This window comes from Vidua chalybeata, chromosome 6 (assembly GCF_026979565.1).
Source record: "Vidua chalybeata isolate OUT-0048 chromosome 6, bVidCha1 merged haplotype, whole genome shotgun sequence".
Lineage (NCBI taxonomy): Eukaryota > Metazoa > Chordata > Aves > Passeriformes > Viduidae > Vidua > Vidua chalybeata.
The window spans coordinates 53,226,424-53,246,147 of NC_071535.1; the positions used below are offsets into that span (position 1 = coordinate 53,226,424).

Genomic DNA, 19,724 nt, shown 5'->3' on the forward strand with positions numbered 1-19,724 from the left:
CGAAACAGTACACTGAGCACTCAGTATCTTTTATGTTGCTGCTGCAAGAGAGAGAAACAAGTTGCTCTTACCTGTGCTCCAACTCTCGGATGGACAATATAACTCCAGAAGTTAATGCCTTTTGTTGCAGAGTGGCCAGAAACGTGAACTCACTTCTATTCTGGAAGAGCTCAATTAACTTCTCAGTCACATGGGGTGCTGCATGGATTTCTCTTTCTGTATCTAAGAATTTTATTTTTAAAAGGAAAAAAAAAAGGTTAAAAACAGTCTAATAAAAATGCTAAGCCAGAAAAATTCAGATTACATTTTTCATTTTCACATCAATATTTTTCATTTTTGAGAGTCATGTGCCATGGTCCACCACTGCATTTTTTCAATGAAAAAACCCAAATGCCATCTCTGTCAGCATGCCCACTTGTCACTTTGACAAGTCCACAACTGATCAGCTACTGATTTTCTGATTGATTTTTTGATGGGATGCTGAGCCATTTGTGTCTGCTGTGAGCAGATTAAGTTGCTGTAAATAAGGTGTGCTGCAGTCAGATAAACAAGCCCCTAAATTCTGAGAGATCTCAGGCATCGCCTCTCCCAACACAATTCACCAAGCTCCAGTTTCAGTTTTCACCACTGACTCTGTTACCACCTCTCCCTCGTACATCACAGGAAACCTGTCCTAGCGCAGTGTAAGGCAGAGATGTATTATAGCTAATAATGCTATACGGCTGTGCTCCTGCCTGAGAAATAAATACAACACGCTTGCACTCCACGGCTGTTTCAGGGATTTCTCAGTTTAAACAAGCAAAGTATGACAGCTCATACAATATTTATTAAACTACAGCCTGACCAGGCAGATGCAGAAACATTCCAGCCTCGCTAATCCTGATGACGTCCGAGCAGCATCATATGTTCTCACAGCTGATCTTCTAAGATTCAAATGCATCAAATGAAATGATGAAATGATTCAAATGCATCCCACCACATTCATTTAACTCATCCTTTTATTCACTGTACATCATCATTACAAAAGACAATCAGCAACAAAGCAGAGAAATCATGGCATTTCTCCTTCCTACCCATTGCCATGTCTCTCATGCTGGGCCTTTGTCACACTTTTGCAAGACCTGAGCCACTTGCAGTTCCTGGATGTTATAACCAATTAGAAACCCCAGTGTGCTTGCTTTCCAAAGGTTTTACTGTGAAGCCAAAAATGCTGGCACAAATTGTCAGCTGGTAGAAAACCAGAGAAACTCCACTGAATGCTGAGAATCCAGCCCAGCATGCATGATGTAACACACAAAGGAGTGATGAAAAATACAATTCAGAATTTCACTGCAGAAGGAAAAAAAAAATAAAATCTCCAACACTATAAAAAGGCCCCATTGTGTCATTAAATGACGCTTTGCAGACAGAGAGGAGAGAGACTGGCTTGGAAAACAACCTAAAACTTCAAACACACAACTACTGAGGGAATGCCATGGACTGAAACCAAACTCCAAGGAAAAAGTATTCAAGCATGTTTGGTAATTGGGTGTCTCCATTTGTCCTGTGCAGCTTAAAGCCCTCCAAAGAAGCTTACACACCCAGAGTGGCAACATGCTTGCACTCTGAAAGGCTCACCAGTAAAAAGCACTACAGTTAGACATACAAAATCACTAGTCATAATTTAAAAATCTTTGCCAGGGGCTTGAATTCCCCTGATAAATAAATATAGTGCCCACTTTACAGCAACAAACTATTTGTCTGCTCAGTGCCACTTTTACCAGAGCAGAGGATAAAGTTTCCAAGAGCAGAAACCATTTCCACTGCCATTGTATAGTGGAATAGAAGAAAAAACAATCCAGCACAGAAGATGAGATTTTGTCTTTATCTATTAGCTTTTTGTATCTGTATCATTATCTTCACCTAGCAGGTGTTATTACTGGTCATAAATATCATGTAGTTTCTTTTTAAAAAGCTGATGCAAGAGATACAAAACTATGTCTCCCACAGACCCATAAATTCACCAATATCCAGTTTGCTATCTACAGAAACAGACAACCCACTGGTAGCACGTTCCAGGGCACAGGTAATACTCAGAAGTAAAATGTCCAAGACCTGACAGATTAAGATGATTATCATTTTTTGAAGGTTAAAAACCTTCATATCTTACTTTTTTTCCCTTAAAGGTGTTACAGTTACCAGAAATAAAATGTGACTTAACAAAGCTTTCAAAAATTCTTTCACATGAAAGCACAGGCAGTGCTGTCAATGGAACATATATGCTTAAACTTCAGTCAAGCCTTGCAAAGTACAACAATTTCTCATTAGAGGAAGGCCCACATCCCACCACCTATCCATCAAATTTTATACAAAAATATAGGGCTCCTTGCTCAGAATCATCCATGGTTCATCAGTGCACTGGCTGTTTCAGTTAGCAACATACTTTGAAATATTTTGCTATTCTCTACCACCTCTTCATAGAAAAAGTATACCAAAACCACATGAAACACTCATTTTCGCTCTCTGTTGATTAAAATAACTAAGATCCAAAGTTCTGAAATTCCAGAGTGCAGGGTCCAAACTACTGGGTAACAAATAGTATTTACAGACTGCTTTGCAACACTGTGCTCGTGTAATTGGTACAAAGGAAGTTATAGAACCAGGCTTTTAGAAAATTAACACACTTCTAAGTACAGTGCTATGGATTTGGGAAACAAGTCCAGCCATTAGCAGCACCTTGGGACATCCCTACTGCAAGCCAGGTGAAAAATCTACTTGCTGATGCAAAAATGTCTCTAGACATTTTTGCAACTGGAACTCCAGTGCTGGGAAGGAGGGGTTTTGAGGCCAACACTGCACGGCCCAGCTCCCATCCCCATGGCACAGCCCCCCACAGCAGCACCTGCCCTCACACACAGCATCCCTGGGAACGCCAGGTTTGTGTTTTGCTTGACTTCTGCAGAAAATACCATACAAATGAGCTGGGAATGCAATCCATTTAGAATAAGAGCCTTCTATTTTCAGGTAGATTTTCACACTTCAAAATGAAAAAAAATAGAAAAAAAATTGAGAATACATACACCCCTCACCACAGGTGCCTGAAAGGCAAAATACTTTTTATGCACTCTATAAAAATAATTGTCTGCTTGTAATGAAATGTCACATTTCCTACATAATATAGAACAATATAGGTTTATACAGCAATCTTTAGTGAAACATCGCTTCATGCTTGAATGATAATGCAATCTCAGCAAAATAAATAAACAAACACAGATACGACTTTCATATGCCCTTCTATGTGACTATATTTTCTTAATTTGAAATAGTGACTGTCTGAAGGGTTTTTTAAAACACACCAGAGCGTTTCTAAAATTAATCAAGGAAAGAAAGCAAGCACACTCAGTTATTTGCAAGTCCAAGAGACAGAAATCATCTCAGAGCATCAAGTAAAGGCAACTTTCTACCTTCAGCAGATCAAAAGCACAAGACACACCTATGTCAGAGAGAGCATGTGTGTCGCTTGATTTTAATTCTTAAGCTGTGGATCCAAGGAAGAAGTGCCAAACACAAACCAAAGGTCCAGTTTGCCAGAACAGATAACAATAACCATTTAGGTACTGCCATCCCCCCTCCCTGGCACCATCTCCCTCACTGCCAGGGATGCCACCTTGCCTTGTCCTGGATGCCTTGTTTCCTGAGAGCCCATTCAGCCCCCAGCCAGCACAGCCCTACCAAGCCAAAAAGAGCTGCAAGAGGAAGCAGCACCCAGGGTTGCCCTGACACAGGGGCTCAGCACCCACAGCACCCTGCCCAGCTGCAGCAAGCTCTTACACCCTGAGCCACACAAAGAAATTTTACCCACAACTGGAACTACTCACAATGCTCACTATCAGCACCTTCAAAATAAGTCTCAAATTTAGGTGTGTTTTCACTTCCCCATAAAACCAAATGAATGGTGATGCTGCTCTGGGGCCAACGATGCTGGGCCAAGCTTTACCTCACACATACAAACCGTTCAGATATTTCAGTGCACACTAATCCTAAATGCCAAATGGAATTAGGTACAATAACTCAGGATCAGCATCAGTCCTTACTCCACCCGATTTAGACTCTCAAGTCACATCTTTGTGTGTTGATTCAATGCTCTATGCATCACCCGCTCTAGCAACTAAAAATTAAAACCTCAGGCTTCTGCCATTTGTAACCCTGAACACATTAGAAGCCCCAGTTAAGAGAAATTCAGGAGTTGGCATCAGCTCCATTAATAACAGTGTAATAAAATCACCACCACAGAGAAGCAGAAAAAATGAGTTAGAGAAGGAAAAGGACAATGCTAGGAAAGAAAGCAAAGGTCTCGCCAAGCCTCCTTTGACAGTGACAACAATCCACAGCACAAAGGGAAATACATGACCATTTGGGATGAAATTTTAAGTGATGAGAAATGTGCACCAGTTGTTAAAAGCCATATCCCAATTCACCTGGGGAATAATTTTTCTTTAATAGATGCTTCCATTAGAGGAAAAATACTAAAATTCAGTTCTGAATCAACTCATTTTCTAAAGCAACAGGTACATTTTATCATTCACTAGCTTGCCTGAATACCTTTTACTTCCCTTGGCAGAGAACATACTGCAGAACACATTGCTTTATTGGTAACTTCAATCATTTTAAAGCTATTTGCTTCAACATGCTTTCAGTAGAACCATTGAACAGTCACTCTGGACAAGCAAGTAGAAATTAATCCTGCAAAAGCAGAGAACCCAGATTTAAGCTATAGCAATTAAAGAATTGAATATTACAGTTTTTTGGCTTTTACCTTGCTATGGGCAAAATCCAATAAAGCTGAAAACTGTATTTATATAAACAAAACAAACAGAAAATCACCCCAGTGCCCCACTTTTCCTTAAGTCACCAGCTTTACAAAAATAAAACCAAGATTAGAAGGATGATCCAAAACTAGCAACTCTCAGTGTAGGCAGTTCCTAACAGTTACTGAGGATGAAAACACACAACAGCATCACAGAAACATTCTTGTTCACTGAAGCAGGTGCTTCACCAAAGGCTCTGAGTCAAGTGGGATGCAGTGCACTGACGCCCTTCCTGCACACTGGTCTCACAAAACATCTTTTAAAGAACTGGTAAAAATAATTTACAAAAACCAAAGCCACAAAAAAAGCCACAAACACCAACAATGCAAAACACTAGTGATAAATGCCCATTCCTACTCGCTTCCACCCTTCTGAAAGCACTCTTCAGTTCACACAAGTCACAAACAGATGCAAAAATCCCCAGAAGGATGATAACACTAATTATGGGGATCTTCTGCAAAAAGAATCATTTCACTGCCAAGCAGAGAAATGCTTCAGGTACTTGTCCCTGCCTACCTACCAAGGGCAAAATGTAGATGTCAGCAGATACCACTAATTTTTTGTTTTGAGCTACGGGGATAAATTCACATAAATTTCTCTTTATATTCTAAGAAAATAGAAGACTTCACAACATGTTCTTGTGTCAGGAAAAGGCCCAGAACCACATCCATCCCTCAGAGCACTTTGGGAGCTCAGTTCAGCCATGAGCACTAAGGCTTCAGACAGCCCACACCATGCTGCAGAGACCCACATGCCTGCACTGCTTCCACCCAGGTTCAGTAAGCTGGGGGTACTGTCAATGGAAAATAAATGTAGATTTATGTTAAGGTGCTAAGCTGGCACTTTGCAGCTCTCTGGGGCTGCTCCACTTGAACAGTGGGGTCTAGAATCAGCTGTTCTACCTGCCAGCAACCCAAAGACAGGGGTCAGAATACCTCCCCCTTCTCTGAAAAACTATGCTACCAGGGAGGACCAAAGAGGGTATGATGTATTCTCATAAGCATCTCTCTGCTTCTGAGTATTCTCACCAGCATGAAAAGACACTGTAAATGTTTTTGCCTTGCTAGCTCCTCTCAGAGTCAGTAATAAACAGTAGGAAATCATGTTCAACAGCACAGCTTTCTAAATTATGATTATTCATTGTAAATCACTTTTTACATGTTGCTTCAAACAGTGTTTCTCAAGAATAAGATCCGTCTGCAGTGAAATGCTTGGTGATTTTAATATGCAAGCCTCCTACAGAGATGATGTCTCATTTTAATTATTGTTTCGGTTTAATGGGTTTTCATTAAATTAGAGGATGGAGCAATTACCAGGGTGAACAGCTAATGTCACAAAGGTAAGTTCCCATGACTATACAGCAAAAGCAGTTCCGCCAGAGAAGGTGGAAAAATAGTGTAATTCAATGTAAACTCTGCATCATGCAAAACTACCCCTGGCTATACATGCTCATTTATTGCAGTCATTTTTATATACATGTTTGTAAACTAGTTTACAAATGGGTCTCTCCTAACAAAATTCATCTAGCGTTTAAAATTATATATACATATAAATAAAAATCCTTTCAGGAAGCCACTGTAAACCCAGCCCTAAAACTCCAGATGCCAAAGGCAGGAGAATTTTGAGTCACTGAAGAAATCAGAGAATACTTACCAAACCACAGTTTCTCCTCAACTACTAATTTAGCTGATTTAGTGGCTTAGTATCAGACTCTTCACTTCTTGAAAATTGCCTTCACTTGAGCACCAACTAGAGTGACCACACTCATGCTAATTAAGTAGATGTCAGAGAGTTCTTAAGTCCTTTGTTTGCTTTATCAGCGTTTCAAACTGAACCAGTTTGTAGCAGTTGAGTACTCTGGAAGGAACAGAGCAGCAGATACTGCACAAGACCTGGAAATGAACACATGCCAAGAGAGTAGGCAGCCACCGGTGCTTCTCCAGCCCCAGCCAGCCAAAGGTGCCTGACGTGGCTGAGTAACCACAGTGGCAGGAAGCTGCAGCAAAGCCTGTATCGAAAAAATTCGTGTAGGTCTCCTCCCTCCAGGGCTTCCTCCTTGTCTTTTTCACCCACAGGGGCAGAATGAGCAAGGCAAGCACTGTAGTCAGCTCTCCGGCTGCACAAGGAGAAGCAGCAACGACTGACACTGTCATCAACCCAACTGGCTGCCATGGACCAAAATCAGACACCTGCAGTCAGCCAAGGGCCTTTGGAGCAGGTTTCCTGCTGTCAACAACAGATACCACTTTGCTGAGGCTACAGTTCACCTGTTACTCAAGGCAGCTACTTGAACCTGAAATTTCAAGTATTTTAAGCAGCTGCTGAGCTCATCTTTTCAAGTAGGCTCCCTTCTTTCCTCAAGGGATTCATGCTGAAATCAAGACTGTTTACAAATGGTTGATCCCTTAAATTAAACACTTCGTTGAAATGCTCCAGTAGTTCACTATCACTAAAAGCACATAATCTGCTCTTAAATCGTGTGAGTTAATCAAATTACATGTGTTGTCAGTTAATTAGTTCAGGAGTCACTGATTGTATCAACTTTTCCAGTGTTTACCTACATTAGATAAGGTTATCACGTTGCTGTGCCTATAAAGATTGCTTTTTGACAATTTGGAAAATAACATTTTAACAGAAAGAACATGGACTTACACCAGCAACACTGTGAACAGAGCCAGTGGCAACACTGGGAAAATTCAGTAATTGTCAAGAACCATTCTCAGTGTGCTATCCATTTTGCAGGAGGAATACTGACCACTCCAGGGACCTATTTCAAGAATATATTAAATACTAATGTCACACACAAATAATGAGCCACTCAAAAATATGGCTTCATGCAAAAGGAAGCTAAATAATTTTTTCCTCCCCTTCTACAAAGCATTTTCAAATATGCTTGAAGTCACACAAAAATATTAGAGATTACTTTTAAAAAATGATAATATATACCAAAACTTGAAAAAATTATACATTCTGCATTTGTTTAAAGGGAACTTAAGGTGGTACCAGAACGTGAGGAGCCCCTAGAACCAAAAATCAGACACAGAAGACAAGTTTTGCAAATAACTAATAATTGTAGGGTTGGTCTTATTTCCTCCCACTATACCTCCAAGTGTGTTTGTAATCCAGAAATAAAATATAAGGTTAATAGAAGAGAGAGACTGATCCATTCATATTTTTGAGAAGTATGTAATAAATCTGATTTCTCATTTAGCACTCTTCTTTCTTCCAGGTAATAATAAATACTGCTCATAATTTATGGCAACAATATTAAAAAAAAAACCACAAGTAATTCTGAAGTGCTTTATGATTCCTAAGTTTACTATGAATTTAACAGATGCAGTCAACAAATAACACATTTCAACAAAATTTTAAGATCCAGATTCCACAGGAGCAGGAAACAAGAAGAATGCTAAACTACTCTGACTTTGTTGAAAATCCCAGTCTAACGTCAGTGAAGTCATACAGAAATTAGAATTTGCCTCCCTGGTGAAAACCTGCACTCTTAAATGTGTAAATCAAAATACTACTTGAAATAATTCTTTAAAAGGAAAGTTTCAGGTAAGCAGAAATCTGACTTGGTTTCTTCACTGTGGAGAGAGGTTTCTATGCCTAGTGCAGCTAACAGACCTGGGTACACATACATACATGTTTTAATTTCATTTTATCACATGAATAATCCAACTGAAGACAATGAAATTATCCTTGAAGTTTGAAGCAAGCATATGCTGAAGTGCCCTCTTGGTTCAAAAACTCTCAAAGACTCGACAGTCTAAATAGTTTTTTAATTACTTTTAAAGCATAGGTCATGTATTGCTGAAATGTTACAATTCCGGGGTTTTTTATACTCTATAAATGATTTATATAAGCATTAAATAACATGTGTTTCAGGAACTAATTTGCCCTTTTGTTTTCTTTCCCTGAGGAAAAAAATCACTTCCATGTTATTGCTAAAGCAAATTAAATCCTGGGTGTCTGTTTTATTTATTAACTGCATGATAATAACATGAAGCATAATACATTTGTGAGAGCCCTTCTCTACTGAAGTATAATTTCTGAATATAAACATAAAGAGGCTGACAGCAATATTCTAGATGTCTTTGTTTCTTGGAACATACATAGGCACACATTTATATTTTCTCCCAAAAAAACATATAAACGCTATTGGTGAAATGTTTCACAACACCCACAACAAAGACCCATAAATAACTAACATACTTAGTCATTCTCCATGAGTTTTACATGATTTGAGAGATTTAATAATTTCTTTTAAAAAGTCACAATAATAACTGTTTTATCTTTTTACACCATAATTATGATTTGGACCATTGCTTTTCTTATTTCACCCAAGCATACCACAACTCATGAATAAAATATGACAACTTTGATAGCATCCATTGCTGTGGGTTCATCCGTAACAGGAAACGTGATTGGGGTACTAAGAGCTCCCTTTTTCTCCACAAGCTTTTGTTTCTGAAAATAAGCTTTTATTTAAATAGAACTGCCTTGTGTCCCTCCTCTTCTGCATTTCTTGCCATTAGCAGTAACACCAGCAATAAGTTTACTTTTATTTTTAATTATTACATTTTGAAGCAATTAGGATGGCACAAAGCAAGGTGGGCAGAATATCCTGTCTCCAGGCATTCACAAGACATCAAAAACCATTAAAAGCAATGCCAGTATCAGAGAACGAAAAGCTGAAGCAGAGGACATGACTTAAATATGATAGAAATGCCATTATAAAAGCAAGACTCTTTTTTTTCTGGCTCCATAATTAGTTACAATGAAGGAAACCTAAATTTCTTCCACCATTTCCCAAACAAGATCACTGTAACTAATTCTGCAGGGTCCTCCTACCACAGCTTGTCAGTACATTCCCTGAAAAGGAAGGCTTGGGATAAATGCAATACATGAGGTTTCCAAATCATCAGCATTTACCAAATTATTCTGCAAATATCATGTTTTAAGGCTGTGCTACTTCGCTTTCCAAACAGCATGATGAGCATCTGTGGAGACCTCCACAGAGCACGAAAAATCATGACATATACACACACAAATCCCACTCCCCTCCCACACATCTTGGCTTTATTTTCCCCAGTCCCCAGGAAGAGGCTTTAAAATTTCAGAATTATTATTCACAATGAGCTGAAGTAGAGAGAGAGAAACAGAGGCAGATATGAATGCCATCTGTAGACAGTCCATCTTAGAAAGAACAAGTATTTAAACTCCAAGATCCAGTTTTTATATGTGTTTCACTCTCAGAAGATCTTTATGTTATGTATATCTTTATGTTACATTCCAGTTCACAAAAAGTTTTTAAAAAATGAAAATAAAGACGTAAAAGAAGGGGGCTACACAATAGAAAACTAAGCTTTACAACACAAATTTACCTCCTTTGGAAGTGTCTGTTCCCACAGATGCCAAACAGAAACCTCACAGCTTCAGAGGGAGGAGTCAACTGTATGTGCAAGGGAAGCCAGATTCTAAAACAGCCCCTGCAGCTGCAGTGATCCTGTACAATTTTTCCTATTTACAGTACAGGGGACCCACAGCAAGCTCCAATGTAATTTAAGAAATGTTACCACAAAGGACGGAGGATGGGGGACAGAAAAGCTGTAATGAGAGACTTTTAGGAAGCAAAACCAATTCTGAGCTACAGTACTTACTGCTCTAAAATAGTGATTCACGGATCCCTGTCGTCAGAATTACAGGACCAACTATTTTAGCAGATATGCAGCCTACAACTAAGGATATCATCCCATGTTGGAATGGGCATCAGGTATCAAAACCAATTTTTGCCCATTCTCTTAAAAAAAATAAAAACCTAACGCACTCCGTGTCTTTGAATAGGCCACAAAAGGCAAGACAATCACATGATATAGCACCATAAAACCAGCACAGTATGACATGAATACTTCATGCCATTTATGTGGTGAAAATGAAAAAATAAAAGAAAAAAATGTCCCCCCTTGTGTGTCATTTATACACCCACACCACAGGTTGGGTTGTTCTAGAATTTGGCATAGAAGAAGTAGGTTGAGGTCTCAAGTAGCATCTAATCTTTATTCTTGACAGATAATTCAAGACAGCAGGATTTTTCACCACAGGAAATGGTTCCTTCATTAGGCCTGGTTGTATATGCCTTTGTGTACTTCTTAAGGTATAAAACCTTAAAAAGAAAACTTGTTAAAGTAATTTCAAATTACACCACTTCCTTTTAGGCAAAAGATGTAGCTGTGTTTAGAAGTAATTTGATCAAGTAGGCCAAATGAAAATATTTTGCTCAGTTATTAACAAGTTTCTACTAAAATTGGTTTAAAATTTAAGATATCACCACCCTTGGGGTCAAAATACACAATAATAGGCCTCTTTGTTTCATTGCCAACAGTAAGAACCCAATTCTTGAGTAGTGCTTTTCCCATCCTCTGCATTTCATGCAGTTTTAGCTCAGCAGTGCCCTACTAATGCTCCAGTTCTGCCCTCTTTTAATGCAGCATCTGTCCAGCAACCCAGAGCTGCAATATGAGGTGCAGGGGCTTGGGCAGGATTCTTTACCCAGGACCACTCAGGGACTTGCCCCAAGGCAGCACTACTCAGGTGCCAACTCTGCTTCACCCCAACTTCCCACAGCTCTGAGAAGCACCTGGGCCCATCTGACAAGATGCTATAGAATATTCTTACTCCACTCTAATACTTCTTTACTAAGTAAGGAGCTAATTACAGTATGGTATGGCTTAAGAGTATCCATTTGCCAAAATCTTTGCATGAAAAAGACAGTTTTTGTTGTATTCTTATTTTGATGAAGATACAAGACACTCAAACCATTAGTCCTGCTTTTAGCTGAGTTACTTTCACTGTAAGGACCAGACGCTCACATGGTCTGGAACACCCTTACTAGCAATATCAGAAACTAATTTCTGCATCCCTGTCTCAGCCCATTAAAGAGCAAAGAACTTTTCTTCCTTTTCTGCTTATCTTCATGACAGGACTTTGTCAACAAGTTGCCAGAAGCATTCAAGGCTTTTAGCACACTATAGAAGTACTTATCCCACTTCCCCTCTGTACTTCCCATCGTGGCAAATGAAAATAGATAAGCAGCACGATTATTGTCTCCCAGGAAAGCAAAAATAACTGTCAAGGACAGAGGCAATGTGTACTCAGAACTCTGTCTTAATCATGACAGACATTATGGGAAATCCAAAAAATGTCAAGTAACAGAAGGCAGCATGACAGCATTCAGGATGGGGGGGGGAAAAAAAGTAAAAGTAGAAATTGGTCACTGTTGTTTAATGTGACTAGGTTTCTATTTTAGTCTACACTTACATGGAAGCAGGGGGCAGGGGTGTTTGAAACAAGAGAATACTGAAGGACAAACTCTGAAATTATTTACAAGCTATACCTTCACATATGTTGGATAAATTTTACACCTAGGCAAGTTTCTAACATAATTCAAACATAAAACAAGAAACAGCCAAGATGGATATATAAGAGTATTTTAAAAACTACCTCTGGGAACTAACAAAGTTAATAGTAGTTTATGTATCTTCAAAGCCTCAAAGCATTGTTTAATAATTATGTCTCAAGTGATCTTTAATTTCCTTCATTGAAAATGATTCATCTTACTCAACCCTTCCTTCCTAGCTCATTGAATTCAATTCCAGATTATGTCTGTTCTGAAAATGGTTTTTGCAATGGAAAAAAGCCTCACTTAGACTAACCATTAAATGGAAAGAAAAAAATCGTATTGTGTATACAAAACAAAATATTAGCTATATTAAAAGATTAGCTATATTAAAAAATATAGATACATAATTTATAAGTTAGGCAGATATTTGAATTAAAGTATCACAGGAAATCCTTGCTCAACCCTCTGGGGATGAATATTCCAAAAACTTTTAATTACAGTGATCACAGGTCACAGTCAGTGCACAAAGGAAAAAACAAAGAGTAAAAACTATTTAACAAACAAGGATCTTAAGTTTTGCTTTATTTTTATTGTTCAAGACTCACCTTGAACAGTAAATCCACCAAATTCAAATTCTCCTCTGAAGGCAGAACACACCAAGCTAATTACTCCAGCACAGTATTTGAGCCTTCTACAAATATTAGTGAATTGTCTACACCACTGTTGTTAGAGGAATGGGCAGTTTTACAGCAAAAGTAAGGTTCTAATTCACTAATACAAACCCCCACATTATCCAAGCTGCATCTTCCAAAAACAGTTGTTAAATAGAAGTACACATCACGGGTACTTTACAGCAACACCAAATCTAAACTTTCTGCGCTTTTCCTGATTATGCTGCCTGTACCATAAGCAAACCTTCACCTAATCCTACTCTCCTGGCCCAAGTCTTTGTGTTTGCCATCCAGCCACAGCCCCGTGCCTCTCTCTCCAGGCTGCTTCTCCAGCTGCTGTGCACAGCTCCCCTTACTACAATCCCTGCACCTCTCTCCCCCGTCCTCAAGTTAAAGTCTTTGTATTGTCCTTGTCACAATTTGTCATCACCTGCTCCCTTCGCGGCCTCCAGCTCCTCTACACAGCTCTCCTCTCCCCAGGCCCATCTGAGGCCATTTCCTGGCTCTACCTGTCAGAGCTCACCTCATCCAGCTGCTTCCACCCGTGTGCCCAGCACCAGCCCGTGTCCTGCTGGCTCTCAGGGGAGCCTGCTCATCCCAACCACATCCTTGTCACTTGCACACTCGGTCCTTGGTGCTACACTTCCAGCTGAGTCCCCCTCATTCCCAGCTTCTACAGAGGGAAGGTGTGAAAAGCAGGGAAGGAAGGGGTAAAAGCAGGACAAGCACTCAAGACCCCAAGAAGAGATCAAGGCCTGCTGATGGACACAAGCCCAGAAACCATCTCCATCAGGGAAGTCACACTTTCCTCCATCCTTCTGGGTGCAATCAGTCCAGCTGTTGGTATCCTATTTAAATTTTTATTTTAGCAATGCTTCACAGAGCAGCTCTGACAAAGGGCTAACACCTCTGTCAACACTCTAGGATGGTGGGCAGCTGCCACAGCTCCTAAGGACCAGGCTGGAGCTGGGAAAAACAGGGGAACATCTCAAGGGATGAGTGTGGAGCACCAGTGAGGATCCCACTCTCCAAGGGATGGGCTGGGCCCTATTTCTCACAACTCCCCAAGCCTCCATCATAGGGATGGACAGACACTGGCAGAAGAGGTGTCCATGGCTGCCTTCAGAGCCAGCCCTGAAAGCAGATGAGCTTTGAGTAAAGTACCAATTCTGCCATGCCCAGGTGAGAGGGGGATTCTCAGAAGGGATACCTCAGTGGAAAGCCAAAGAGGAACAGCCAAAATGAAGCACAGAATGCTACCACACCTGAATGTTACCACATGATAGGGGCAAGAGGCTGACCCACACCTCACATGTCAAGGTGTTTTTACTGACACATACAAAGGTTTTATCTGATGGCAGCTGCCTCTCCCTCATGAACTCATGACCCTTGCTGGAAAGGAATGTCTGGTTGTTTTTGTTTTTTTTTTTCACCAGGTATTGCCCACCATCACTAGGAGCCTAGGACAGGCAACATGGGGTAAAACCCCAAATTTACCCACTCCTATAGGAACCAGAGCAGGCCTACACAGTGTGGCACATCAATGGTAAAATATCTCACTCTGACCTTTAAAAAAATAAAATAAAAGCTCACAGGTTCAAGGAGCTTGCAGAGTTTCCACAAAGATAAACCTCTGGTGAGCCTCAGGACACCTCTGTGAGGGGACATACTGCTGGTTCTAGCCAACCCCACCTCAGAGAACAGCCCAGCAGCACCTCAGGCAAAGTGTATTTTAAAAGGCAAAAAAAAAAATCTCGTCCAGCTGGAGGGGGGCAGCTGTGAAGGCACAAAACCAAGTGATGGTGGGCAATACCTGGTGAAAAAAAAAATAAAAATAAAAACAGACATTCCTTTCCAACAGTGCAAGGGTGATCAGCTGCATTGTCAACTGTCCCAAAGCACTTGAAGGAGGGGGCTGCCAGCAGCCTCGGGTGCGCCCAGAGGCTCTGCCCCAAAAACCCTGGCGTTCCCACCAGATGGGATATTCGGATACACCACCATGGAAAAGGTACTAGAGCTACTCTCTCCCGTGACAGCTGAAGGTAGAACTAAGATTTCCAGCCACCATGTTGTGCCTTCCTAATTTTTCTGCTGCTGTAATATTTCTACTCTGTAAAAACAATACTGCTGCTACTTAATATTTGCTATAAACGTACCAGGAGAGATCCCACAAAAAGCAATGATTCTTGTTTCATTATCTCATGTAAAGAGGGACTGACGCCTGAATTCCAAAATTAAAGTTTATCTCTCCTACTCACTGCAGACCTCCCACCACCTGCCCCAGGAAGAGCAATGACATGTTTCCTCCCTGAGCTGTTATCTGCTCCCTCTCATCCAGCCCCTGGCTATTTTCTGAGCTCTGCAGCTCACACACATTGCACATCATGCTGGCATAACAGAGTTTAATACTTGAAATGGACTAAAACCTTGGCCATAGCACCCAGGTCACTGAGACTGAGGGTGAGAAGTTCAGCAGAGATGGACGAAGGCAGCAGCCATCACCTGGCCTTGGAATTCAGTGAGCACAGCTCAGTGCTGAGCTGCTGCCCCTGAACACAAGAAGCATATCCTGAAGACTGCCCTACCAGAGGCAGAGGTATTTTATTCCTGATAAAAAGGGTGTGTGCCAACTCCTGATTACAAGATCAATTTAGGCAGTTGTTCTTATCCATCAGCCTCAAAACATGGCAAAGTTGGCGAGCATTCAAAGCTCTTTCAGTTCGGCACTGCAAAACCTGACTTCTTGGACTGAGATTCCTGGAGTGGAATCTGGAAACACTTCTACTCTCTAAGTGAGGAATTAGTCTAAAAAAGCCAGGATTTGTAAAACACTGAAGGAAAACAGCAACAGAGAGGACTGCACTTCTTCTGAAAGCTCAAGAGTCTTCTGGGAGGCACCTCTACCAGCCTTGGAAGTGCAGCTTTGATCTCTCTTTTGGCCTGAAGCAGGGCAGTCCTTTTGTTTCAGGAACTCAACAAGTTTCACTCTTTTTCTCACAAAAACATTGCCTTTCTCTACACTTTAAGGTACTTGTTATTCTTTCACCTTTCCCATTGGAGCCACAACTGTACAGAAAAGAACTCAGCAGTCTACAGTACAAAGTGGGAATAAGGAGCATGACTGAACTCTGTGTTGCAGAAGCTCCAGGCCAGGTGTTTCTTTTAAATCCAGAGGCTGTTTAGTAGAAGTCAAGAAACAGTCAAGAACAAAGCACTGGAGATCTCCAGACTTTGAACAGTACTTGGAGGTTTCTTTTGCTGAGTGTGAAATAGAGTATATGTAGTAAAAAGACCATTCCTAATTTAAAGGCTAGGTTGAAAAATAGTGCCAGATTGCTAGTAAAGGAAACAGCAAAGCTTTAATAAGCTTTCAGGGGTGGGGGGAGAATTGTTTTGTAAGTAAAGGCTTTAAGTCTCTGTTAACTCCAAAGAGATGTTGCAGGAAGAATTAAAAAGAAATAGGCATAGCTGACAGGTTGTAAAAGGAATAAAATTTTACTTCCACAACACGAACTGAGCATGGAACAAAAGTTAGACTGGTTAAAGTAATCACATCATTTAACAGCTAGACTAAAACCTGGTCTCAGTCTACCTAGAAACAGGATGACCAGTTAATATCCTTTTGCCTTATTGATCATCAAAGCTTTCCTCTGCCACTGAATTCAAGATCCTGATAAGTCGAAGTCAGGACAAGCCCTACTTCCCTGCTATCTGAAACAGAGAATAGGACTGAGCCCCAGCAAAGGAGCTCAAGGTTTCTTAATGTACTATTTACATTAACTGTATTATCTACAGTTTACATTATAATCCTTTTCTGATCCTGTTCATTTTTCATGCCTGTAAGATACCAGTTGGAGATGTCTTACATTCAATGTAAGGCACGTTATCATTAGGTGAAAAGTTCATTATTTCAGTATATTTCAGTATATTTCATTTCAGTATATTCCAGTATATTTCTTTGAGATTTTCCACCCACCCCCATAACCGTTTCCTTGAATTCATTGCCCTCCTGGCTGGAGGTGAGAAGATGTGGGTCAGACATCAGGGGCTTGGGTGCCCCATTCCCCAAAAGCACCCATCAAGAATCTCCACTCACCCTCCTTTGCCCTTTCATGCTAGAGCAAATCATCTGCCCACAAAGACATCTTCTCCCATGTTTGTGTGTAAAAGTTAATAAAAGATAAATACTTAAGACACCAGAATGTTACAGATCTTAAGAATCAGACTGATTGCAGAATTGCAATTATGAGTCATATATCTACATTTCCTCTAATGCACACTGTCAGCACTTAAAATGCTCTTGTTTTTTTATTTCTTCATTCCCCTTTCACAGAGAATGCAACTGAAAAATTCAAATAATGAAACTGATCAATCAAAAATCCAGCTGAAATACTCTAACAATCGAAGTCCATGCCCAGCAGGACAACTCAGATGACTACACTTAATTATAGGTTTCTATGCTTTTCTGAATTAGGAACAGATTTGCTCGCCCAAAGGCAACCCACATCTCTCAATTGCCACTTTGGTTCTACCACGCTGTCACACAATTTGCAACAGAACTGAATTTGTTTCTTAGCCTATAAATCTGTTTCACACAGAAATCTGAGGTTTGGCTGTTCATACCAATATTATTAAAAAATCAGAATACTCTACCAGCTTTACTGGGATGGTCTCAGACTGAAATCACAAACTCTTCAAAGAAAACTCTTTCTGCATTTTCTCTAGGATAAATTAAATCATGACATCACTCCCCAGAAACTCTGTAACAAACAGTATGTCATTTACGGTAAGAGAGCTATCACTGATGAAAAGTCAAATTAAAAATAATATTTTCCTTTTTTTTTGTTCATATCACCCCCCTTTTTCATTTCCTCTTTTTGCCTCTAAAGGCAACTGAAAAAATGCTCAAAACTTATAGAGCTTTCTCTTTCAAATAGTTTAATTCACAGAAAAATAATTGCTTAGGAGAATTACGTATTTTCCTGGACTTACCCTGGACACAAAACTGTCCAGGTTGGGGAAAATTACCATTTCTCTACCTCCAAGATGTAAACTTGCTGGAACACACAAAAGAACACTCTCAGTTTGAACAGCTCCAGTATAGCCATTTTAGAAAATTCATCTCACAAGAAAATGTTCCACAAGGAGCTTTTATATAAGCTCAGAGCCCCAATACATGCTGTCAAAGGTGGCAGGCAAAACTGTCACTGTGAAAACCACATGCCAAAGAACATACAAACTCTTTTTTCCTAAGCTAGGGAATCCTCAGCAGTGAAAGCCTGCTAGGGAAGAGGTCTTCTAATGTGGCTCTATGTGCAGCAATCATCCTGCCAGAGGAAACAGGTCCTGCCTGCCCAGAGGCTCCAAGGCCACACTGGGGCAGTGGAGCACAGCGAGGCACAGCACACCTGACCTGCTCACACATGCTAAGGACTAACCAGAGCAGAGCTGTGCTGAAAGGACCACACCTTCTAGGCTGGAATAGCTTCTCCAAGAGGATGCAGAAATTTTGAAACCAAATGCTAACTTCCAGGCTCTTCTCTCCTCTGGGAGTGTCATGTGGGACCAGGGGGTTTTCTGTGGATCTCTGTGGAAGAAAGTGTTACTTCTATCTTAGACATAGCAGTTTACTATACACTCTTAAGTTCTATACTGGTTTTACTGGATGGCAAGATAAAAATCAAAATTGAGTATCTCCTGGTTCCAGCCAAAGGACATGGCCCACAGCCGGACTGTAGCTGTAAAGTAAGTCACCTCTGCTAGTAAAAGGGAATCCATACAGCTGCCAACACACTGCTGACATTTAGCAAATAACAGATAGGAACAAGAAGGGAAGAAGACAACAGGGCAGCTTTAGACTTCCATCCCAGCTGACAGCAAAGGCCTTCAGTCTTCTCACGACCCAAGGGCTGATGAGCTTTACTGAAGAGAGTAATTTTCCTGAGCCACCTTCCAGGAAGTTTTACACTAGAGGCGATACTCAAGAAGAGGGCTATTCCTGTGTGCATTAGCAAAAAGCATTTCTGTTCTGCGAATTAAAAAATGCTTTATGTACCTAACTACAGTCTTCATATTATTTATTCATTTCATACTGTGAATGTTTGTTTATTGCTTCCCATGAGCATCTATCTTTCAGCTTATCCATTCATACGGATTTTGTAAGTTCCACTTTTTTGCACCAGTCCTAAGTTCCCAAACTACGGATGGATGACTCCAAAGAGAAAAGAACAAAATATCCAAAACATCTTCACCATTAACCTTTCAAAGCTACTTTCAGTATCAGTGGTCTCAATCCAAGTCCTGACAAACACATCTCAGACTTCGTCCCTACAGTTCTGACCACCAGTCTGTGAAAACTCACCACAACTCACATTGCAACTCATCTGCGTGGAATAGCAATTGGAATTATTAACATATTTAGGCCACTGCAGTCCTTAGAGGAATGACTATAATATTATTTGTCCATAAGACACAACCATGGACTCAGGGTATCAAGAGAAAAAAAAACCTGATATCTTTAAATGAAAAGAATCAATGCTGCTCTTCTGGATACTAATTTGGGAATCAGTGAAAATTAAGCTACTTGTTGCATCATAAAAGACAGTAAACAAATCCTGGGGTGGTCTCCAGAAGCAGCTCTGCTCTCACTCCTAAAATGGCCTTGGCCAGATAAAGAATGAACTGAGATTACAGACCCACTTTCCTTATTATTTACAGTAAAGTCAGCTAGCACCACAGATCCACAACTGAAGCTAAATCAGATCATAATCATTTGCCTCTAAAAACAGCTACAGAAGACAGATA

The 19,724-nt window shown here is 40.3% G+C and overlaps 1 protein-coding gene across 2 annotated transcripts in view; it reads right to left on the bottom strand.

Annotated features, from left to right (window-relative positions):
* NELL1 (neural EGFL like 1) overlaps window positions 1–19,724 on the bottom strand; it is a 291,050-nt gene that overhangs the window by 266,230 nt on the left and 5,096 nt on the right. For both annotated transcript variants that reach the window (XM_053944628.1, XM_053944627.1), the window contains exon 3: window positions 72–222. In XM_053944628.1, the coding sequence (XP_053800603.1) occupies window positions 72–222 (151 nt within the window). The remainder of the gene's footprint in view (window positions 1–71; window positions 223–19,724) is intronic.